This window comes from Ostrea edulis, chromosome 9, assembly GCF_947568905.1.
Source record: "Ostrea edulis chromosome 9, xbOstEdul1.1, whole genome shotgun sequence".
NCBI lineage: Eukaryota > Metazoa > Mollusca > Bivalvia > Ostreida > Ostreidae > Ostrea > Ostrea edulis.
The window spans coordinates 3,825,114-3,850,829 of NC_079172.1; the positions used below are offsets into that span (position 1 = coordinate 3,825,114).

A 25,716-nucleotide genomic window follows, 5' to 3' on the forward strand; every position below is an offset into this window, starting at 1 on the left:
TTCATATCCCAAAACATGAAACCCTAATCTCATCGAAGCATGATACCTGCACAATGAAGACCCATAAATTCTCCATCACAATATGAAGCATGATACCTGCACAATGAAGACCCATAAATTCTCCATCACAATATGAAGCATGATACCTGCACAATGAAGACCCATAAATTCTCCATCACAATATGAAGCATGATACCTGCACAATGAAGACCCATAAATTCTCCATCACAATATGAAAGTTATCCAGGTACAGCCATTGATTCAGAAGGTCAATATAGGAACCCAGAAACTGGGTCAGCGGAGTAAGATTAGCTGCCATCGACCGCCGCGTGTCTCTCAGGGTAAGGTAGATCATCATGGCATCGTACACAAACAAATTCAACTGAAACAGAAGCATACAAAGGGTTTAGTAATACGTTTAATACTTTATTCACATGAAAAGATTATTTACTAAATTTTGTTGTTAATACATATACCATTACAACATTTTTTGCTTTACCCTGTATGCCATAAGTCTTGCCAATGATCTTCTAACAGTCTGGAAATGACTTTTGCATGCATCCATAGAATTTAAACCACCATCTTCAGAAAGGCCATAAAATTCTAAAACAAGGTGTACAACACATTTAAGATTATATATCATTAATGAGAGTTACATATATTCCCTGGTATTAATGTGTATTTCAAAATATATATGTAGGTATGCATACCTGTAGGAGAAACATGGCTCCATTCATAATTGAAAACAGAGGCCAATTTCTTGTAGAAAACCTCACAGTATGACAAGAGAGAGGACACAATATTCATCCGGATACACATCTGAAACAGCATCAAAGCAGGCTAAAAATGTTATTCAGAAACCCATAAATATTATTCAGGGTAAACCAGCAGTAAAGCTATCTATCACTATGCATCAAATCATTGAATGTGTATTCCTCAAACAATTTGCCAAAAATACATTACATGCACTACATCTATCTAACATAAAGTTTTTAACTGTTTCTTGACCTTGAATGGTAGATCTATGAACTTACAGCCTGAGACACAGGTTCGTATCTGTCACACAACATGTCTGTCTGTCTGTTGACATACTGGAAGCAGTCGGTGATCCCCAGTGTCTGATGACGACACCCCCAGATCTTGTTAGACCGCTTACATTTCTGGAGATGCTCAACCATCTATTTCAAAAATTGACTTTTTCACATAAAATCAGGTGTGTTTTATCATTTAATGCAAAGTATCAATAATGCCATCTGTCCGTGTGCTCGTTTTATATAGTAAGACTGACCTTTGCCCCCACCAGTCTTGTTCCCTCGCTATGAGTTGTTCCACAGAGGTCCAAACACAGAATGTTATCAGCATAAACTGTCAGGGTGTTGCAGACCACCTAAGCAGATAAACATTTTCATGTGTTACAGAAAATACCGTAAATTCCTAAATAGAAGCGAGGGGTTTATTATCGCGTAGTTTCGCAAGAAGCATCACTTGCAAATTGAATCTTCTCAATTTTAAATTGCTAAAATACATGTAAAGACATAACAGACTCTAGATCAACAGAGCACTCGTGAATTAATGTTCTCGTGGTTTGACACATACGACTCATTTCGCAATACAGTGTATTTTAGTACTCGCGTAAAATAAGGAATCTACAGTAATGTGAAATCATCTCATTTTATGAAGGGCTCAATTTCCATGGATTTCATGGGTGTCCGTATTCCACTTTAAAACCACAGTGAAATGCTCAGTCTAAATATCTGTTTCAATACACAGAATTTGAAACCATATTCATGCAATTACACCTTCCTAAATTACAAATTTTGGCAGTCTACAAATATTGGCCCCCACAAAATGAGAAGAAAATTTCAAAACTTAATCCATCAAACACATGCGAAAATTACCAAAGTAGTAACCAGTCTCCACAACACAGTGCAACACATTTTTAGCGAAGCGCTGGGGATGGCCAATTTCAATTTGTTACAAACGCAATTCATATCTAATAAATTCATATATTTTCAACCTAAAGGGAATGAAAATAACTTTGCTGTTATGAATTCATTTTAAGTGTGTTCACTGTAAGCATGTTTACTGTGAGCAGGTTCTACTGTATAAAGTTCTAAACTTTGAAACAAATTGTATCAGCACTATCAATATTCAACAATACCTCATGGAACTGTGTATATAGTTTCTTCCTCATGTCACCCCCAAAATAACTGCTGACAGTCGTAGATGAGGAAAAAGAACTCTCTAATTCAGTCATTCTGTGACTAGACGTGGACTTATAGAATGTCTGACACAGGGTTTTACCAAAGCCAATAATCCTCTGCAGGAGAACCAGCACATCAAACAGGGAACCAGACACTGGAATGTAAGCAGACTTCACAGAACTAATGGAGGCGGGAATGTCAGAGGATGAGGTCCGACACTCAGGAGATGAATTTTCCACCTCTGAGGAGGACAATGGTTCTTTGCTGTCACTTGCAGATGATGAAGCACCATATTGCTGTTGTTCCTTTGAATTTGAAATGCTCGTGACTGGTTTATCACTTTGATCATCCTCAGTTAATTTTTCACTGTCGAGAGTAACCACTTCGGACACTGGTGGGAAATCAAAGTTTGGAATGGGAGAGTCCTGTGTGCTGGACAACGACTCATGATCACCCTCCTTGTCCTCTTCCTCCAGAGACTGGGTAAATTCCCCGGCTAAAGAGTCCTGGTCCCCATCAATCCTGTCTCCATGGGGAATTTCACCCACTTTCATTGCATTTTGGTTTAAGAGTTGCTGATGAGAATCAGTCTGTGATGGAGTTACTTCCCCTTCTAAGCCTGCAGTCTCCCCTTCCTGCTGAGAGCCATCTGTTCCTTCCTGTTTAATGTCTGTATTAGATTCTTTATTTGTTTCATGTGAATAATCACTTTCATCCACTGTATTAACTTCATCATCCTCTTTAGATCCTGGACAGTCTGAGAAATTGTTCATCCCACTGTTTGCCTGATTTGCAGGTGGTTTATTTTCAGGAGGAGTTTGAAATGGACTGCTTTCCCTTAACTCCTGTACGGAGTTGACACCAGTTTCATGACTTTTTAAAACTGGGAATTTCGGACTGGGTCGCATAACATCAAGGTGATGGTCATAACTCTTACTCAGCATCTCAGGCACCGAGGAACTGTGTCGAATGTTAGAAAAGGTCATGACCCCTTCCTCCTCTTCTTCAGAAAAATCACACAGAGACTGTGTGTCTCTGAATGGACCAGGTGCCGAGACAGAGATGTGTAGCTTACTGAACCAGGAATCGGGATTCCCTGAGGGATCTTTGATTTGATTAACTGGAGTATTCTCACTTGATCGTTTAGAATCCTGAAATATATATTACACTGTATCATTTCTCAATCTCTCAAAACAACATATATTACACTGTATCATTTCTCAATCTCTCAAAACAACATATTCTATGTACATAGTCTAAACTGTTTCAAAGATTTCATCTCTTACTTTCCTGAAATTTATTAGATATGTCACCACTACAGGTGTTCTTGTAATAGAAATATGCCAGGTGCATGAACCTTGAAAGACTGACTTGCCTAAAGTTTATTAAAGCAATATTAGCCCTACACCTGATCATTTTATTTTGTTGTAAAAATGTGCTAATATGATAGTTTTGTATGTAACTTAATATCATTACATGTAGTAGAATTAAAACTAAGTTTAAGATTTTATCAAAATAAAGATTTTGAATCTATTGAATATATAGCATTATAAAGAAATCAATTTTTTGTACGGGAAGACAATAATGTAATTTTGCTTCATTCAGAGCGTCTGGATATGTTTTATAACACAAATATCAATAACAAAAGTTTATAAGCCTTAATGTTTTCTGTCAATGAAATAGTAAATTACAATTTACAACAAAAATTTACAACACCAAAATGACAGCTAACATGCTTAAAGGCCGGGAGTAACCTAGAAAAATTTACACCCCTACAGCAATTAAGCATATATGGCAAGAGGGCAGGGCTTAGCAGTGTTATCAGAAAAAGTAGCAGTCTGATGCTTGACTCTACACGTGCTCTGTAGCAGATAATATTTTGAACAGGGAGACTGGCATGATTTATCAAAATAAACTAAAGTTTTCCCGCATTTTTCTACCACTCTGCTCAATCTGTGAGGCACTGAAAGGATATGTTTTTACTTTAACAAAACTTCACCCTAGGAACTACAAAATGAATTCATCATTGTTTTATCCATGTCTTTTAAAACATGTAGTTTTTTGATAATATACACAAATATTGGTATATATTATATACTAATACTTATGATTTTCCTCTTGGTACCTTTCAATTATGAGAAGTATTTGGGGGGAAATTGTAGCTGTGCAATGGAGGACATGTGCATTGAAGGATTATTAAGAAACACTTTGTCCATTATGATATTTGGAGACCTACTATCTGTGATTGTCTCTTTTGACATTGTAATGTCCACACGTAAGAGTCCAGATTGAGAGTAATTTTAGAGTGATGGTTGATCAATTGGACATTTGTCATTATTGGTGAGAGACAATGGGAGTTACACAACTGGCCTAGGAGATTGTTGCTTAATCAGACAAACATTATTCAAGAAAAGGTACCAGCAATCCTGCAAAACTCTGAAACAGCGATCAGACCGAACAGTCCTAATGAGTTATTTTTATAAAGTTAACCAATTTTTTAAAGGAATGTGATTATATATAATCAAAAAATAAAATCTGGATTTACCAATGATATATGATTAAGTACTTTTTTCCACTTTATACAGTGATTTGATTACATGTTTTCTTTGGTGCAATCCCACTTATCTAGACAAGCATGCTCGTGTAATATGTGAGTCAACATCCGGTGTAAACAATAACAAAAGATAATCACACCCACAAACTGCCAATCTCTAGTTTGAAATACAAATTTAGCCTTGCTTCAGATTTTTGAGGCCAAAATTAAAACTTCATGAGAATTTATATCTAAAATAGATATGGCCAATATATGCAGAGTTATGAGGGGAACAAGCATACCCATTTTAAAATTTCAGTACAACAGCTTAATCTTTATTTTTGCAAAATAAGTGCTGCAATCTGAATGTGACCAGAAAATTCATATATTCCACCATTTTCACCGATTGGCTGCTTTTATACCCAATTGCCGGCCTTTAAATAATATCAAAAGACATAGATATTGGCATATACAGAGAACAGTCAGAAGGACCTGCACTGTCCCACCTGTCTGTGGAGTGGTGTGAATCGGCTGTAGAGTGGAGTGGAATGGAGAGAGGACATCATTCCACTGAAGGCACTGTTGATAGAGGGTGTGATGGACTTATTGGACAGGGAACGGATTCTGTGTCCCACCAGAGAACTCGAAGGGGTGTCAATGATGCTGTGGATGTCCTGAACAACTGCTCCCTCAAACTGGAAGACCAAGAAAATTGTTACATGGACTCTACAAAAATCCTATATTGTGCTGACTCAGTTTTCAATGATTCTATGTAGTTTCCATTATCATCAATTTTGTTTGTTATGCAACAACATGTATTGTCAAACAGTAAAAGATTTAGAATACCCAAGAATTTTCATACCACCCCCCCCCCCCCCCCCCCCCAATAATCCTGTACTTTGTAAACCACAGAAAGTTATGGTGTTATCCTCCCACTCTCAGGTCTTTGAATTTATTACATTGTGTATACCCTACCCAATATCATCAAGGTACATCCCAACTCTTAGGGATTCAAAACTCACATAGCTTCACAACTTCATAATTCACAAATTCCAGTCCCTACACAGAATGCACATATCAGTTTGTCTCCTTTCTGTTAACACAACCACCCCCCTTTACCTTGTCTTTAGATACTGTCTCTCGTATGAGTTTCATCATTTTGACATTGAGGACTTTGGTCCAGTGACCTTGCTCTGCTTGAAACCATGTCCTCCATGTCTGTTGCCTGCAACAAGTGATCATTAGACATGTAAGGTCGAGACGAAAATCTCAGGGAAATATCATTACTTACATATCTAAGATGGGAAAAATCAAAACAAAATACAGGGGATTTCTGTAATCTGCTCTGATATGCTAAAATAATTACATAAATCTGAACTGATGAATGCTGAAAATTATGAAAGAATGTTTCTTACTCCTCTGATATGTATACAACCCAAGCCTGGTCCAGCTGATTTAAGCGGTAAGCCAGTCCCAGCATGCATCTGTCTATATTGGCATTCCTCTACAATGTCAGTTTAATGTTTAAAAACAGATCAGAAACTGTCTACTTACACATATCATAATAATGATAACTGATCTGTACTTATTTGAATTGTCTTAGCTGTTACAAATTACAAGGACCCCATTGGAAATAAGCCATATGGCTTTCATGGGTTATCCTTGGCATAGGCATAAACATTAATTTATTCACTGTGCTCTTAAAGTCAAATAGCTGTTAAACTTTACCCTTTAATCCTATGTAATTAACAACAACTTTCGTTTTAACTATGTGTTCCTCTGTGATATTGTCTGGTATTTATATTGTATATCTGCCTATTCCTAAATAAATAAACTAAACAATAAAATTTAGTTGTTCCTCATTGAAGGAGATGACAAAGAAAACCTTTATTTATAATCCTACATATCTATATCATATCCTCGATATTCAGATTTACCATAGGATTTTCAGTTTCCTATTGTATATGTATATGAGTATATATGGATTACTCTTGATACACTTACAGGGAGTTTGACCATTACATAAAGTGTATCTGAAATTAAAAAAGAATGCAGACTATTTGACATCTGCATTACATTAGAACTGAGGATATGTCACTAAGGTTTAGAAGATAAGTATTTTAACATACCGGCTGATTTTGACACAATTTGGCTACATCTTCCATCAAAAGGCTGTACAGTTTTTGGGCTGCCATCAATGTTACATTGAAATATCTAAAAATTGCAGAAATAAAAATGTTTTTAAAAATATTTCTAAGCACAGTTATTTCCCTCTTACTCATAAACAGAAGACTTTAGAACAGTGCGTCTTTATTACAGAGATCATTAACCCATCATAAACTTATTTCTCATTAACCCGTCATAAACTTACTTCTCATTAACCCGTCATAAACTTATTTCTCATTAACCCGTCATAAACTTATTTCTCATTACCCGTCATAAACTTACTTCTCATTAACCCGTCATAAACTTATTTCTCATTAACCCGTCATAAACTTATTTCTCATTACCCGTCATAAACTTACTTCTCATTAACCCGTCATAAACTTATTTCTCATTAACCCATCATAAACTTACTTCTCATTAACCCGTCATAAACTCATTTCTCATTAACCCGTCATCAACTTATTTCTCATTAACCCATCATAAACTTACTTCTCATTAACCCGTCATCAACTTATTTCTCATTACCCGTCATAAACTTACTTCTCATTAACCCGTCATAAACTTACTTCTCATTAACCCGTCATAAACTTACTTCTCATTAACCCGTCATAAACTTACTTCTCATTAACCCGTCATAAACTCATTTCTCATTAACCCGTCATAAACTCATTTCTCATTAACCCGTCATAAACTCATTTCTCATTAACCCGTCATAAACTCATTTCTCATTAACCCGTCATAAACTCATTTCTCATTAACCCGTCATCAACTTATTTCTCATTAACCCGTCATCAACTTACTTCTCATTAACCCGTCATCAACTTACTTCTCATTAACCCGTCATAAACTTACTTCTCATTAACCCGTCATCAACTTATTTCTCATTAACCCGTCATAAACTTACTTCTCATTAACCCGTCATCAACTTACTTCTCATTAACCCGTCATCAACTTACTTCTCATTAACCCGTCATCAACTTACTTCTCATTAACCCGTCATAAACTTACTTCTCATTAACCCGTCATCAACTTACTTCTCATTAACCCATCATAAACTTACTTCTTATTAACCAGTCATCAACTTACTTCTTATTAACCTGTCATAAACTTACTTCTCATTAACCCGTCATAAACTTACTTCTCATTAACCCGTCATAAACTTACTTCTCATTAACCCGTCATCAACTTACTTCTCATTAACCCATCATAAACTTACTTCTTATTAACCCGTCATCAACTTACTTCTTATTAACCTGTCATAAACTTATTTCTCATCAACCCGTCATAAACTTACTTCTCATTAACCCGTCATAAACTTACTTCTCATTAACCCATCATAAACTTACTTCTCATTAACCCATCATAAACTTACTTCTCATTAACCCGTCATCAACTTACTTCTCATTAACCCGTCATCAACTTACTTCTCATTAACCCGTCATCAACTTACTTCTCATTAACCCATCATAAACTTACTTCTTATTAACCCGTCATCAACTTACTTCTCATTAACCCGTCATCAACTTACTTCTCATTAACCCGTCATAAACTTATTTCTCATTAACCCGTCATAAACTTATTTCTCATTAACCCGTCATCAATTTAACTTACTTCTCATCAACCCATCATCAACTTACTTCTCATTAACTTATCATAAACTTACTTCTCAAAAGTAGTCTGGTAGTAAGCCTTGTAATCTTTGACCTCGTCCCTGATCTTACATATCATCTTGTTCACCTGACACAAAAGCAACCTTTTATCACAATAATTACATTTCCACTATTTCTAACAACTAGTGTATCTATCATCATTGTACAATTACTCATATAAGATTGAACTGTACAGCAGATTAAACTTCAAATCAATTGTTTAAAAGAATCAAACAAACTGAAACCAAAGACGAACCAGTGTTGGTGAAAGCCCTGTGTCTTTCTGATGTAAATCTTTCATTGCGACAATCTTATACTCCTCGTAGCATACTGGGAAAATGCTCTAAAATACACAGTATAGACAGTAATGTATTCTATACAATATCAAATGGAAGCGAGCATTTTTTAAAAACAAATTTCAAAACAATATTGAAGACTTTTACTCATACTGACATTCTGTGTAATATACAAGCACCCACTCAAGAATCTAAGTCTGTTGCTATTCCCTGCACTATTTCTAGTGTCCTATATATAATATATATATATATATATATATATTGTGCTTTTTTGCAATACCCTGTACAACTGCAGTGAAGAAGTGCTATTTTTGCTATACCCTGTATGACTACAGTGAAGAAGTGTGCTATTTTTGCTATACCCTGTATGACTACAGTGAAGAGGTGTGCTATTTTCGCTATACCCTGTACAACCACAGTGAAGAGGTGTGCTATTTTTGCTATACCCTGTATGATTAGTGAAGAAGTGTGCTATTTTCGCTATACCCTGTATGACTACAGTGAAGAGGTGTTCTATTTTCGCTATACCCTGTACAACCAGTGAGGAGGTGTGTTATTTTCGCTATACCCTGTAAGACTACAGTGAAGAAGTGTGCTATTTTTGCTATATCCTGTAAGACTACAGTGAAGAAGTGTGCTATTTTTGTTATATCCTGTACAACTACAGTGAAGAAGTGTGCTATTTTTATTATACCCTGTACAACCACAGTGAAGAGGTGTGTTATTTTTGCTATACCCTGTACAACTACAGTGAAGAAGTGTGCTATTTTTGTTATACCCTGTACAACTACAGTGAAGAAGTGTGCTATTTTTATTATACCCTGTACAGCTACAGTGAAGAAGTGTGCTATTTTTGTTATACCCTGTACGACTACAGTGAAGAGGTGTGCTATTTTTATTATACCTTGTACAACTACAGTGAAGAGGTGTGCTATTTTTATTATACCCTGTACAACCACAGTGAAGAGGTGTGTTATTTTCGCTATACCCTGTACAACTACAGTGAAGAAGTGTGCTATTTTTGTTATACCCTGTACAACTACAGTGAAGAAGTGTGCTATTTTTATTATACCCTGTACAGCTACAGTGAAGAAGTGTGCTATTTTTGTTATACCCTGTACAGCTACAGTGAAGAAGTGTGCTATTTTCGCTATACCCTGTACAACTACAGTGAAGAAGTGTGCTATTTTTGTTATACCCTGTACAACTACAGTGAAGAAGTGTGCTATTTTTGTTATACCCTGTACGACTACAGTGAAGAGGTGTGCTATTTTTGTTATACCCTGTACGACTACAGTGAAGAGGAGTGCTATTTTTGTTATACCCTGTACGACTACAGTGAAGAGGTGTGCTATGGAAGTCTTCATAACATACCTGTACACAGTCTTTCAGAATAGCAACTACGCTATGGCTTTTTTTGTCCAGAAGGTACTGACGTCCTCTCTGGGTCAAAGTGACCAAATAAATCAGAGAATCTGTCAAATCAGAGATACACATACAAATGTCTAAACTACCAATGAGCTCCTTCAAAACATGCTTAACATAAGCCTGCCATTTCAAAGTTTTCAGTATTCTAAAATTTGATATGAAAAGATTGAGAAATTAGTTTTAAACCTAAATGAATATTAAAGAACAGTCAAACTTGTTATCTCTGACTTAATGGGACTGAGAAAAAGCTTTGAGATATCCGAGGATTCGAGATATCGAGGGTAAAATACTTACAGAGAAAGTCGTTGGGACTTCCGAATCACTTTGACATATCCATGTTATTCGAGATATTGGTGTTCGAGATGCCAAAGTTCAACTTTATATGCACTCTAAATCCCAGTTTTTATATATGAAAATCCTTACAAAAGCCTTTGAGAATAATTTGTGTATAAATGTAGTGATAAAGAAATTGAACATTTAAAAAATATTTAAGGAATGACTTTAATTCTGGGGCATATCATACGAGTATAACCTGGTTTGGGTCAGTTAATGCTTTTTTATAATCCGTTCCGCTTATCCTCATATAATATGCCCCAGAATTAAAGTCATTCCTTATAATCTAATGCAAGAGACAAAGTACTAACCTTCGTTTATCAATAATTCAGAAAAATACAAGTCAACTGAGCCGTGCAATGATTCACTTAGCAACAACCTCGAAGCGTTCTACGGAGCCTATTTATTATAGCGAAGGTGAAGTTTGTCATGACAGAAAATATGTGTAGACTATGCAAGCAATGCATATTTCACTGCCCTTTACAGATAGGCTAGAGATCGACTTTGAAGTCGCTCATCTCCGACAGATTGAGAAAATATGGGAAATTGCATTGTTTAGGCCTAACCAAAGTAAGTCTTCAAATATCAGAAAATGCAATAATTTGCGGCTTTTAACTCTGTGAAAATTTCTACTACATGAAAACTTACCCTTGCATGAAACGTTGTCGCTACTAGTAAATCTGACACAAGAAAATATGTATAAGCAAGTGACAAATTGCGATCCACATGTCAATGTGACTGACGTCATGTGATAAAATGTGACATATGAATTTTTTGTTTGCTTTGTTGAAAGGCGGATCAAACATGAAACAACCCCGCCCCCCCCCCCCCCCCCCCCTTCCCCAGTGAGAAATGTATTTCAAAATGAACTGGGCAATGCTTACTTGGTAAATCATTAATTCGAATATAAGTAATATCTTTGTTTTAATATATTATTCGACCATCATACAGAGAAAGATGTTTTACAACAGTGATTTGCGTACAAGTAGATGCTAATTGACAACGAGAATACAATATGTGTATTAAACCGAAGAAACTTATTGTACACACTGACTTTCTACTCCATAGAATGCTCAAAACAGTGGTGCGATGTAAATAGAGAGAGAGAAAAAAATAGTTCTGGTGCTGGTTGTCAAGGGGGTGTGTCCCCACACCAAACCAGATTATACAAAAATAACATGCATTCCTCAATTGAACAATCAGAGACTAGAATACAATAAGAATTAAAATTATTACAACTTGATAAATTTGGAAAGGCAAGATGATTGCAGAAGAATTTATATTATGTGCCAGTCATAACACCACATTTCTGCATTGATAACATGATGTCACAGCACAGCCTGTGGTAGACAATTCAGTTCACCAGTTCAGAGGGTCATTCAAAGTTATCTAACCAGCCTGTGGTAGACAACATCTTTCACATGTTTCATTGGAAATGTCTTGCCATAAGGATGATCAAATCTCTATCAATTGTAGATCAAAAGTTGTAAGCAATGTTACAACTGTCATCAGTGTCTCATAAGCCAAAATAAGCCAAAATTCAGTTCACCAGTTTGTTTAACAAAGCACCAATTGAAATTGCTGTGTCAGATTATTCCCACTAAATTTCAAACCCCTCTCATTTATAGTTACCTAACCCCTCAGAGGGTCACTTATAGTTACCTAACCCCTCAGAGTGTCACTTATAGTTATCTAAGCCATCAGAGGATTACTTATAGTTACCTAACCCCTCAGAGGGTCACTTATAGTTACCTAACCCCTCAGAGGGTCACTTATAGTTACCGAACCCCTCAGACAGTCACTTATAGTTACCTAACCCCTCAGAGGGTCACTTATAGTTACCGAACCCCTCAGACAGTCACTTATAGTTACCTAACCCCTCAGAGGGTCACTTATAGTTACCTAACCCCTAAGAGGGTCACTTATAGTTACCTAACCCCTCAGAGGGTCACTTACAGTTACCTAACCCCTCAGAGGGTCACTTATAGTTACCTAACCCCTCAGAGGGTCACTTATAGTTACCTAACCCCTCAGAGGGTCACTTATAGTTACCTAACCCCTCAGAGGGTCACTTATAGTTACCTAACCCCTCAGAGGGTCACTTATAGTTACCTAACCCCTCAGAGGGTCACTTATAGTTACCTAACCCCTCAGACGGTCACTTATAGTTACCTAACCCCTCAGAGGGTCACTTATAGTTACCTAACCCCTCAGACGGTCACTTATAGTTACCTAACCCCTCAGAGGGTCACTTATAGTTACCTAACCCCTAAGAGGGTCACTTATAGTTACCTAACCCCTCAGAGGGTCACTTACAGTTACCTAACCCCTCAGAGGGTCACTTATAGTTACCTAACCCCTCAGAGGGTCACTTATAGTTACCTAACCCCTCAGAGGGTCACTTATAGTTACCTAACCCCTCAGAGGGTCACTTATAGTTACCTAACCCCTCAGAGGGTCACTTATAGTTACCTAACCCCTCAGAGGGTCACTTATAGTTACCTAATCCCTCAGAGGGTCTGTTGTTGGGAAACAAACTCTTCATCTTACAGATGTTGGAGTTACCAAGCTTCTCCAGTGCTTCTATACTCTCCTTTAAGATATCATACTACAAAGGAAAAAAAAGAGACTTTTAATACACCCTATAAAACATACACTATATCTTCAAGAAATATTCTCCTTACATATCTGGCACTGACAAATGATACCATTCACAATGACACATTTTTTTCATTACTATTTTAAGGGGCATTTTGTCACCAAAAATTGAATTCAATGAAAATTGCTCTGCCTTATGCATTTCAGTAATAACACCAGTATTTATAATCTCTGCTGAGATTTGGTTTGTTGAATATTTGGACTGATGCCATGAAGGCGTCAGTCCAAATATTCAGTCAAGCCGAATCTCAGCCAAGATTACAGTATTTAATGATTTCAAACACATTTTACTCACAAAGCAGGCACATGAATACGTAATTTTGGTGATTAGTTAATTATTGGGTTGCAAGCCTATACTTCTTCCTCATATATTTCTTTACACTAAAAGCGGTTATCAAAATGTAGTTTTATTGGGTTTCTCTTGTTTTTGTACAAAATAAATGTTTTTATTAGTCATTATTATATAATCCTGAGCAGCTAATATGCCCCTTTTATGTTTAAGGAGGTGGGGTCCTCATCTTGTAAAATTTTCAAAACTTTAATTTTGCTGCTTACAGTTTGTGTACGTGAATGATATTCATATAGACCTTAACCTAACTATATAGCATTAATTGTAACTGAGATCATTACAGATGTTCCCCAGACATCCCCCATCCAAAGTCTTTTTGTTTGAGTAAGTCAAATTGAACTGTTCAATCGACATATACATCATTTTATAAACAATATGTCTTTAGCTATATTTCCTTCATTTGCAAGATAAATAATCATAGAAGTTCAAACTTTATCCAATCAAATTCAATCAAACAGGCATGCAAATTTTGACAATGTCTATACATCAAAAATATTACTAAAAATATATATAATTTTTTTTCTAATTCAATGACCTTCATTCACATTACTAGAACAGTTTGTATTACACACTAGAACAGTTTGTATTACACACTAGAACAGTTTGTATTACTTACTAGAACAGTTTGTATTACACACTAGAACAGTTTGTATTACTTACTAGAACAGTTTGTATTACTTACTAGAACAGTTTGTATTACACACTAGAACAGTTGTATTACTTACTAGAACAGTTTGTATTACTCACTAGAACAGTTTGTATTACACACTAGTACAGTTTGTATTACACACTAGAACAGTTTGTATTACTTACTAGAACAGTTTGTATTACACACTACAACAGTTTGTATTACACACTAGAACAGTTTGCATTACACACTAGAACAGTTTGTATTACACACTAGAACAGTTTGTATTACACGCTAGAACAGTTTGTATTACACACTACAACAGTTTGTATTACACACTACAACAGTTTGTATTACACACTAGAACAGTTTGTATTACACACTAGAACAGTTTGTATTACTTACTAGAACAGTTTGTATTACACACTAGAACAGTTTGTATTACACACTAGAACAGTTTGTATTACACACTAGAACAGTTTGTATTACTTACTAGAACAGTTTGTATTACATACTAGAACAATTTGTATTACATGCTAGAACAGTTTGTATTACTTACTAGAACAGTTTGTATTACACACTAGAACAGTTTGTATTACATACTAGAACAGTTTGTATTACTTACTAGAACAGTTTGCATTACACACTAGAACAGTTTGTATTACACACTAGAACAGTTTGTATTACACACTAGAACAGTTTGTATTACCTACTAGAACAGTTTGCATTACACGCTAGAACAGTTTGTATTACTCACTAGAACAGTTTGTATTACACACTAGAACAGTTTGTATTACACACTAGAACAGTTTGTATTACACATTAGAACAGTTTGTATTACATACTAGAACAGTTTGCATTAAACACTAGAACAGTTTGTATTACACACTAGAACAGTTTGTATTACTCACTAGAACAGTTTGTATTACACACTAGAACAGTTTGTATTACACACTAGAACAGTTTGTATTACTTACTAGAACAGTTTGTATTACTCACTAGAACAGTTTGTATTACACACTAGAACAGTTTGCATTAAACACTAGAACAGTTTGTATTACACACTACAACAGTTTGTATTACTTACTAGAACAGTTTGTATTACACACTAGAACAGTTTGTATTACACACTACAACAGTTTGTATTACACACTAGAACAGTTTGTATTACTTACTAGAACAGTTTATATTACACACTAGAACAGTTTGTATTACACACTAGAACAGTTTGTATTACTTACTAGAACAGTTTGTATTACACACTACAACAGTTTGTATTACACACTAGAACAGTTTGTATTACACACTAGAACAGTTTGTATTACTTACTAGAACAGTTTATATTACACACTAGAACAGTTTGTATTACTTACTAGAACAGTTTGTATTACACACTAGAACAGTTTGTATTACTTACTAGAACAGTTTGTATTACACACTAGAACAGTTTGTATTACACACTAGAACAGTTTGTATTACTTACTAGAACAGTTTGTATTACACACTAGAACAGTTTGTATTACACACTAGAACAGTTTGTATTACTCACTAGAACAGTTTGTATTACACACTAGAACAGTTTGTATTACACACTAGAACAGTTTGTATTACTTACTAGAACAGTTTGTATTACTCACTAGAACAGTTTGTATTACACACTAGAACAGTTTGTATTACACACTAGAACAGTTTGTATTAAACACTACAACAGTTTGTATTACTTACTAGAACAGTTTGTATTACACACTACAACAGTTTGTATTACACACTAGAACAGTTTGTATTACACACTAGAACAGTTTGTATTACTTACTAGAACAGTTTATATTACACACTAGAACAGTTTGTATTACACACTAGAACAGTTTGTATTACACACTAGAACAGTTTGTATTACACACTACAACAGTTTGTATTACACACTAGAACAGTTTGTATTACACACTAGAACAGTTTGTATTACTTACTAGAACAGTTTATATTACACACTAGAACAGTTTGTATTACTTACTAGAACAGTTTGTATTACATACTAGAACAGTTTGTATTACACACTAGAACAGTTTGTATTACTTACTAGAACAGTTTGTATTACTTACTAGAACAGTTTGTATTACACACTAGAACAGTTTGTATTACACACTAGAACAGTTTGTATTACACACTAAAACAGTTTGTATTACTTACTAGAACAGTTTGTATTACACACTAGAACAGTTTGTATTACACACTAAAACAGTTTGTATTACTTACTAGAACAGTTCGCATTACACACTAGAACAGTTTGTATTACTTACTAGAACAGTTTGTATTACACACTAGAACAGTTTGTATTACTCACTAGAACAGTTTGTATTACACACTAGAACAGTTTGTATTACACACTAGAACAGTTTGTATTACACACTAGAACAGTTTGTATTACTTACTAGAACAGTTCGCATTACACACTAGAACAGTTTGTATTACTTACTAGAACAGTTTGTATTACACACTAGAACAGTTTGTATTACTCACTAGAACAGTTTGTATTACACACTAGTACAGTTTGTATTACACACTAGAACAGTTTGTATTACTTACTAGAACAGTTTGTATTACACACTACAACAGTTTGTATTACACACTAGAACAGTTTGCATTACACACTAGAACAGTTTGTATTACACGCTAGAACAGTTTGTATTACACACTAGAACAGTTTGTATTACACACTACAACAGTTTGTATTACACACTAGAACAGTTTGTATTACACACTAGAACAGTTTGTATTACACACTAGAACAGTTTGTATTACTTACTAGAACAGTTTGTATTACACACTAGAACAGTTTGTATTACACACTAGAACAGTTTGTATTACACACTAGAACAGTTTGTATTACTTACTAGAACAGTTTGTATTACATACTAGAACAGTTTGTATTACACACTAGAACAGTTTGTATTACTTACTAGAACAGTTTGCATTACATACTAGAACAGTTTGTATTACTTACTAGAACAGTTTGTATTACACACTAGAACAGTTTGTATTACATACTAGAACAGTTTGTATTACACACTAGAACAGTTTGTATTACACACTAGAACAGTTTGCATTAAACACTAGAACAGTTTGTATTACACACTAGAACAGTTTGTATTACTCACTAGAACAGTTTGTATTACACACTAGAACAGTTTGTATTACACACTAGAACAGTTTGTATTACTTACTAGAACAGTTTGTATTACTCACTAGAACAGTTTGTATTACACACTAGAACAGTTTGCATTAAACACTAGAACAGTTTGTATTACACACTAGAACAGTTTGTATTACTTACTAGAACAGTTTGTATTACACACTAGAACAGTTTGTATTACTTACTAGAACAGTTTATATTACACACTAGAACAGTTTGTATTACACACTAGAACAGTTTGTATTACTTACTAGAACAGTTTGTATTACACACTACAACAGTTTGTATTACACACTAGAACAGTTTGTATTACTTACTAGAACAGTTTATATTACACACTAGAACAGTTTGTATTACACACTAGAACAGTTTGTATTACACACTAGAACAGTTTGTATTACACACTAGAACAGTTTGTATTACACACTAGAACAGTTTGTATTACACACTAGAACAGTTTGTATTACACACTAGAACAGTTTGTATTACACACTAAAACAGTTTGTATTACACACTAGTACAGTTTGTATTACACACTAGAACAGTTTGTATTACTTACTAGAACAGTTTGTATTACACACTAGAACAGTTTGTATTACATACTAGAACAATTTGTATTACATGCTAGAACAGTTTGTATTACTTACTAGAACAGTTTGTATTACACACTAGAACAGTTTGTATTACATACTAGAACAGTTTGTATTACTTACTAGAACAGTTTGCATTACACACTAGAACAGTTTGTATTACACACTAGAACAGTTTGTATTACACACTAGAACAGTTTGTATTACCTACTAGAACAGTTTGCATTACACGCTAGAACAGTTTGTATTACTCACTAGAACAGTTTGTATTACACACTAGAACAGTTTGTATTACACACTAGAACAGTTTGTATTACACATTAGAACAGTTTGTATTACATACTAGAACAGTTTGCATTAAACACTAGAACAGTTTGTATTACACACTAGAACAGTTTGTATTACTCACTAGAACAGTTTGTATTACACACTAGAACAGTTTGTATTACACACTAGAACAGTTTGTATTACTTACTAGAACAGTTTGTATTACTCACTAGAACAGTTTGTATTACACACTAGAACAGTTTGCATTAAACACTAGAACAGTTTGTATTACACACTACAACAGTTTGTATTACTTACTAGAACAGTTTGTATTACACACTAGAACAGTTTGTATTACACACTACAACAGTTTGTATTACACACTAGAACAGTTTGTATTACTTACTAGAACAGTTTATATTACACACTAGAACAGTTTGTATTACACACTAGAACAGTTTGTATTACTTACTAGAACAGTTTGTATTACACACTACAACAGTTTGTATTACACACTAGAACAGTTTGTATTACACACTAGAACAGTTTGTATTACTTACTAGAACAGTTTATATTACACACTAGAACAGTTTGTATTACTTACTAGAACAGTTTGTATTACACACTAGAACAGTTTGTATTACTTACTAGAACAGTTTGTATTACACACTAGAACAGTTTGTATTACACACTAGAACAGTTTGTATTACTTACTAGAACAGTTTGTATTACACACTACAACAGTTTGTATTACACACTAGAACAGTTTGTATTACTCACTAGAACAGTTTGTATTACACACTAGAACAGTTTGTATTACTTACTAGAACAGTTTGTATTACTCACTAGAACAGTTTGTATTACACACTAGAACAGTTTGTATTACACACTAGAACAGTTTGTATTAAACACTACAACAGTTTGTATTACTTACTAGAACAGTTTGTATTACACACTACAACAGTTTGTATTACACACTAGAACAGTTTGTATTACACACTAGAACAGTTTGTATTACTTACTAGAACAGTTTATATTACACACTAGAACAGTTTGTATTACACACTAGAACAGTTTGTATTACACACTAGAACAGTTTGTATTACACACTACAACAGTTTGTATTACACACTAGAACAGTTTGTATTACACACTAGAACAGTTTGTATTACTTACTAGAACAGTTTATATTACACACTAGAACAGTTTGTATTACTTACTAGAACAGTTTGTATTACATACTAGAACAGTTTGTATTACACACTAGAACAGTTTGTATTACTTACTAGAACAGTTTGTATTACTTACTAGAACAGTTTGTATTACACACTAGAACAGTTTGTATTACACACTAGAACAGTTTGTATTACACACTAAAACAGTTTGTATTACTTACTAGAACAGTTTGTATTACACACTAGAACAGTTTGTATTACACACTAAAACAGTTTGTATTACTTACTAGAACAGTTCGCATTACACACTAGAACAGTTTGTATTACTTACTAGAACAGTTTGTATTACACACTAGAACAGTTTGTATTACTCACTAGAACAGTTTGTATTACACACTAGAACAGTTTGTATTACACACTAGAACAGTTTGTATTACACACTAGAACAGTTTGTATTACTTACTAGAACAGTTCGCATTACACACTAGAACAGTTTGTATTACTTACTAGAACAGTTTGTATTACACACTAGAACAGTTTGTATTACTCACTAGAACAGTTTGTATTACACACTAGTACAGTTTGTATTACACACTAGAACAGTTTGTATTACTTACTAGAACAGTTTGTATTACACACTACAACAGTTTGTATTACACACTAGAACAGTTTGCATTACACACTAGAACAGTTTGTATTACACGCTAGAACAGTTTGTATTACACACTAGAACAGTTTGTATTACACACTACAACAGTTTGTATTACACACTAGAACAGTTTGTATTACACACTAGAACAGTTTGTATTACTTACTAGAACAGTTTGTATTACACACTAGAACAGTTTGTATTACACACTAGAACAGTTTGTATTACTTACTAGAACAGTTTGTATTACATACTAGAACAGTTTGTATTACACACTAGAACAGTTTGTATTACTTACTAGAACAGTTTGCATTACATACTAGAACAGTTTGTATTACTTACTAGAACAGTTTGTATTACACACTAGAACAGTTTGTATTACATACTAGAACAGTTTGTATTACACACTAGAACAGTTTGTATTACACACTAGAACAGTTTGCATTAAACACTAGAACAGTTTGTATTACACACTAGAACAGTTTGTATTACTCACTAGAACAGTTTGTATTACACACTAGAACAGTTTGTATTACACACTAGAACAGTTTGTATTACTTACTAGAACAGTTTGTATTACTCACTAGAACAGTTTGTATTACACACTAGAACAGTTTGCATTAAACACTAGAACAGTTTGTATTACTTACTAGAACAGTTTGTATTACACACTAGAACAGTTTGTATTACTTACTAGAACAGTTTATATTACACACTAGAACAGTTTGTATTACACACTAGAACAGTTTGTATTACTTACTAGAACAGTTTGTATTACACACTACAACAGTTTGTATTACACACTAGAACAGTTTGTATTACTTACTAGAACAGTTTATATTACACACTAGAACAGTTTGTATTACACACTAGAACAGTTTGTATTACACACTAGAACAGTTTGTATTACACACTACAACAGTTTGTATTACACACTAGAACAGTTTGTATTACACACTAGAACAGTTTGTATTACACACTAGAACAGTTTGTATTACACACTAGAACAGTTTGTATTACACACTAAAACAGTTTGTATTACACACTAGTACAGTTTGTATTACACACTAGAACAGTTTGTATTACTTACTAGAACAGTTTGTATTACACACTAGAACAGTTTGTATTACACACTAGAACAGTTTGCATTACACACTAGAACAGTTTGTATTACACACTAGAACAGTTTGTATTACACACTAGAACAGTTTGTATTACACACTACAACAGTTTGTATTACACACTAGAACAGTTTGTATTACACACTAGAACAGTTTGTATTACAAACTAGAACAGTTTGTATTACACACTAGAACAGTTTGTATTACACACTAGTACAGTTTGTATTACACACTACAACAGTTTGTATTACACACTAGAACAGTTTGTATTACACACTAGAACAGTTTGTATTACACACTAGAACAGTTTGTATTACACACTAGAACAGTTTGTATTACATACTAGAACAGTTTGTATTACACACTAGAACAGTTTGTATTACTTACTAGAACAGTTTGTATTATATACTGCATGGTCATAAATAACTTTTACACTAAACTTGAGCTTTTAATGCCTCTAAGTACAATGCTATGAACCATATATGAGGTGGAGAGGAAACCCTTTCAAATATCCTTTAAAACTTAGTTTGCAGGAGGTGTCCCCCCCCCCACCCCTTTTGTCAGAAAATTATGCTAAAAAAGGGTAAAAATAACACATTTTGAGGGTGGACCCATCCCCCTTTTGAAAACCCAAATTAATAAAGATACACATTTACACTTCACCTCTACTTTCAACAGAACATGATTAGCTCCCGAGTTTGGCAACATGTCCAGTACTGATAACAGTGTGTTACAGGTGTGTTGAATGAACCACGATGAAGGTACAAAATTCCCAGTCAGGTACTGCAGGTAAACTAACTTCCTGTACACCTCTCTCTAAAAATCATTCATCCTCTTGCATGAATTCAAATACATATACTATACAGATTGGAACACAATTCTTCATAAAGTTTAAGCTTAAAACAAATTACTTCGGTCAGATTTTGCATTATATGTATATTCGTCAATAAGAAATTCTTACAATGCCATATCTGAGTCCAAATTCCTTTAGTAATCGTACAGACACTGACGACAGAAGGCATGACAATCCAGGGGCAAGTAACTCTCCTTCCACTCTGTACGGGGATTCATACCTGTTTAACATCAAAGATGCGTAATATTCAAATACCTGTCCTAGCTGTTCTTAGTTGTTCATTTCGTTTGTGCTTCACTACAAATTACCTAAGGAGTTTCAACAAAAGAGTTTTGTAATCCTCTAGAATGCCCCTTTGAGTCTGTTTGTAGTTATTGGCCAGTGGTGGGTAGGCAGTGTGCCAAAATTTCTTCAGCAACTCAGCAATGTGTGAAAATTCCCTCCTTTGCCAGGAGTCATACCCCGAAGAAGACTGAAACAAAGGTCAATTTTTGGATTAAAAATATTTAAAACAAGTCATTATCTTGCCACTGTACTAAAGAAAAAAAGAACATGATGTGTTTTGACACACTTTAAAGAATAATTACAGAGAGGACTTATATAGGCAGTGCCTGCTGTCCAATCCTATTATGAATTATAATAAAATACTGTTTTGAAAAAAAAGAATAATTTTCAAAGTAGATCAGAGGTCAATTTCAAAGTCACAAGGTCAACAAATTTTGTACCAATAGAACGGTCTTTTCACAAAAAATGCACATGCTAAATATGAAAGCAGTGCCATATGGTTCAAAAGATATGGCTTTATATATTAGAATTTTCTATAAGTAGATCAAGGTCAATGTAAAGGTCACCAGGTCAAATATTTTGGTACCAATGGAAAGCTCATGCTACAAGGAATACACATGCAAAATATGAAAGCTGTACTTTTTATATTGTAAAGATAAGACCAAGATTAAAGGGTTATTTTTAGTATCTAAAAACTAGGTCAATGGTCAAGGTCACAAGATCAACAAATCTGGTCCAATGGAAAGGTCCTCTGGCAAGAAATGCACATGCTTGATAAAAAACAGTACCTCTTATGATTTGAAAGATATGGCTTATATTCGATTTATTTAAAAGTATGTAAAGGTTTAAAGGTCACCAGGTCAAAGATTTTGGTGTCGATGGAAAGGTCTTGCCACAAGGAATACACATGCCAAATATGAAAGCTCTACCTCTTATGGTGTACAATGATCAAGGTTAACGTTTTTTGCCACAGGCAAACAGACGGACAGGCAAAAAACTATATGCCCCCAAATCTTCAATCCAGGGACCTAAAAATAGCATCTATTGGATTTGATACAGATATAAGACAGGATAGGCTAAGATTACCATGAAGGATTCTGGGTTATAGTATGGATTGACATTGTTTTCCAACAGAGCTAACTGTCCCACCAGCTCCTCTGCTAATATCTGAAATTAAAAAAAAAATTTTTAAATCATATTGCAGTGAAAGTCAAATCTAGACATGTTTGGCAATGACATAAAGTTTTGGATTAGACAGCATCCAGAACATGAAATATTTCTGTCAATAGAATTCAAAGTTCGGTGTCAAAATATGTGTACAGTTTACAAAACATTTTGGATTTCACAAAATTTGGATTAGACAAGTTCAACTGTATAAACATGTAACTATTTTCTTTAAAAATTACCATAATTTCACAGGATTTAGAGACCACTTTTGTCCATAGGACTCATCACTTTATACAATGCTTATAAACTGTATTATATTGCATCATTTCATGTACATTTTATTTTAGCATTTTATATGTTTTCAGAACAAGACATGTATTTAAATGGTGTGTAATTTTTCTGATATGTCTGAATCTCCCTACTCTACTAGGCTCCTTCCTCTGGTGGAATCTGTAAATCTGGTGCTCATATTTGTTGAAATTCTCCTGGCTCAGGTGAAACGTTCTTCTTAACAGTTCAAAAAGGGTGTCAGCTGGAACAACTGACATATCCTCCTCCAGACCACTGTCATCAGGGGTCGGAGGTCGAGTGATGGTCAGCTGACCTTTGAACTGAAACCTACAATGTATAAAATCATAGTTTCTCACAACTAAAACCAGGTTCTGAAAATATCTTCAGAAAAAAATATTTTCAATTCTAGTAGTATGCATATTATATTCAGAGGTGACACTAACACAGTGTTTCAGTGTTCAACAGGGTACTTTGTGTTGATAATACCACAATAACCTAGATTTATACACTACAGAAACCTAGATTTATACCCTACGGAAACCTAGATTTGTACGCTACGGAAACCTAGATTTGTACGCTACGGAAACCTAGATTTGTACGTTATGTTCAACTAAATTTGTACACTTCATTAAGTTGGTACCCTAAGTTAATCTAAATTTGTACAGTGTTAATCTAACTGTACACTACATTAACCTAAGTTTGTACACTACAATAACTTAAAGGACACATCTCATGTTTTCAAAGTATACAACATTACATGCATTTCGTCTTCTTTATGTTTATAGTAATTCTAATAGTTCGTTCGCCAAAATTTTGCGATAATTAACCACAATACAGACTTAAATCTAAGCCCCGATTTCAAAAAGTCTAGTTAATTAGGTAGGTAGTCACGTGGTACAGTGACGTCACGTGCGCCCTTTGGATTGTGAAAGTACTGCGAGATATTATTAAAAACTCAACTTTTAGGGGCCTAATTTATTTACCATGGGCAACATTTAAATCAATGTTGACAAATTGTCCGAGTTTTATATGTGTTCGCTACCAGTGCACACATATAACGATGTAAATACCCAAATACAGCGAGTAAAGCGTGTATGACATCGGCAATATTGTGAGTAAATCATGTTTATATGGGTCGCTGTCTACAAACTGTTTGGTGATGTTATTCCTTTATACATCTGTAATTGGCGCTGTTTTTCTAAAATAAACGGTGCAATCATTATTTATTTTTGGATTAGACAAATTATGATACGTTAAATTGTTGACAACTAGGCCCTATGCAAAACTATCGTCACAAGTGCATTTCGGAAAGAAAGAAAAAGACAACACACACACAAATCAATAAAAATATTCGAATTTAAAGTGGTAATCACATTATTTTATTTTGATAAAGCAATCTTATTACTATTTTTGAATTGTGATCTGCACGTCTTTAGGAAGTACGAAGTGGGAGAACGGCATTATATAGCCTACTGATGCACCCAAGATGCTACGAGTTCAATAAGGAAATAATTTTATAATTCAATTTAAAGTTAGGAAATACAATATTCTTTTATTTGTATAATTAAAAGTTCAATTATTTTGTATCTTTAATTTTTGTTGTTATTGTAAATCTACCAGTTGGTAGAAGTTACATTGTATCGTCGATATATGTTGTTACAATGTGAAGGTCAGTTGATCCGAGTGTGTATTGAATTTGAAGAGCAAAACAGAATGTATGGTATAGGCCTACCAGTGCTTATAGCTTCGATATATCTATTTTCTCGAAGTTTATCAGGGTCTCTGTCCAAGCGGTTTTTGAAAAGGTGACTGCATGAGTGTGTTTTTTTAAGGTAAAGTTCTTGCCCCAACATAAACATTATCCACGTCTTTTTTCTCGTACCT

At 34.3% G+C, this 25,716-nt stretch overlaps 1 protein-coding gene across 4 annotated transcripts in view; it reads right to left on the reverse strand.

The window, feature by feature from the left end:
- Window positions 1-25,716, reverse strand: part of LOC125657590 (uncharacterized) — a 55,315-nt gene that overhangs the window by 7,874 nt on the left and 21,725 nt on the right. For all 4 annotated transcript variants that reach the window (XM_056148300.1, XM_056148299.1, XM_056148297.1 and 1 more), the window contains exons 8-26: window positions 23,964-24,159; window positions 23,461-23,541; window positions 22,398-22,561; window positions 22,198-22,309; window positions 21,900-22,052; window positions 13,112-13,217; window positions 10,223-10,323; window positions 8,809-8,895; window positions 8,567-8,640; window positions 6,867-6,951; window positions 6,153-6,241; window positions 5,857-5,962; window positions 5,244-5,432; window positions 2,162-3,355; window positions 1,289-1,387; window positions 1,035-1,178; window positions 711-819; window positions 500-603; window positions 197-382 (exon numbers count right to left, since the gene is read on the reverse strand). In XM_056148300.1, the coding sequence (XP_056004275.1) occupies window positions 197-382; window positions 500-603; window positions 711-819; window positions 1,035-1,178; window positions 1,289-1,387; window positions 2,162-3,355; window positions 5,244-5,432; window positions 5,857-5,962; window positions 6,153-6,241; window positions 6,867-6,951; window positions 8,567-8,640; window positions 8,809-8,895; window positions 10,223-10,323; window positions 13,112-13,217; window positions 21,900-22,052; window positions 22,198-22,309; window positions 22,398-22,561; window positions 23,461-23,541; window positions 23,964-24,159 (3,379 nt within the window). The remainder of the gene's footprint in view (window positions 1-196; window positions 383-499; window positions 604-710; window positions 820-1,034; window positions 1,179-1,288; window positions 1,388-2,161; window positions 3,356-5,243; window positions 5,433-5,856; window positions 5,963-6,152; window positions 6,242-6,866; window positions 6,952-8,566; window positions 8,641-8,808; window positions 8,896-10,222; window positions 10,324-13,111; window positions 13,218-21,899; window positions 22,053-22,197; window positions 22,310-22,397; window positions 22,562-23,460; window positions 23,542-23,963; window positions 24,160-25,716) is intronic.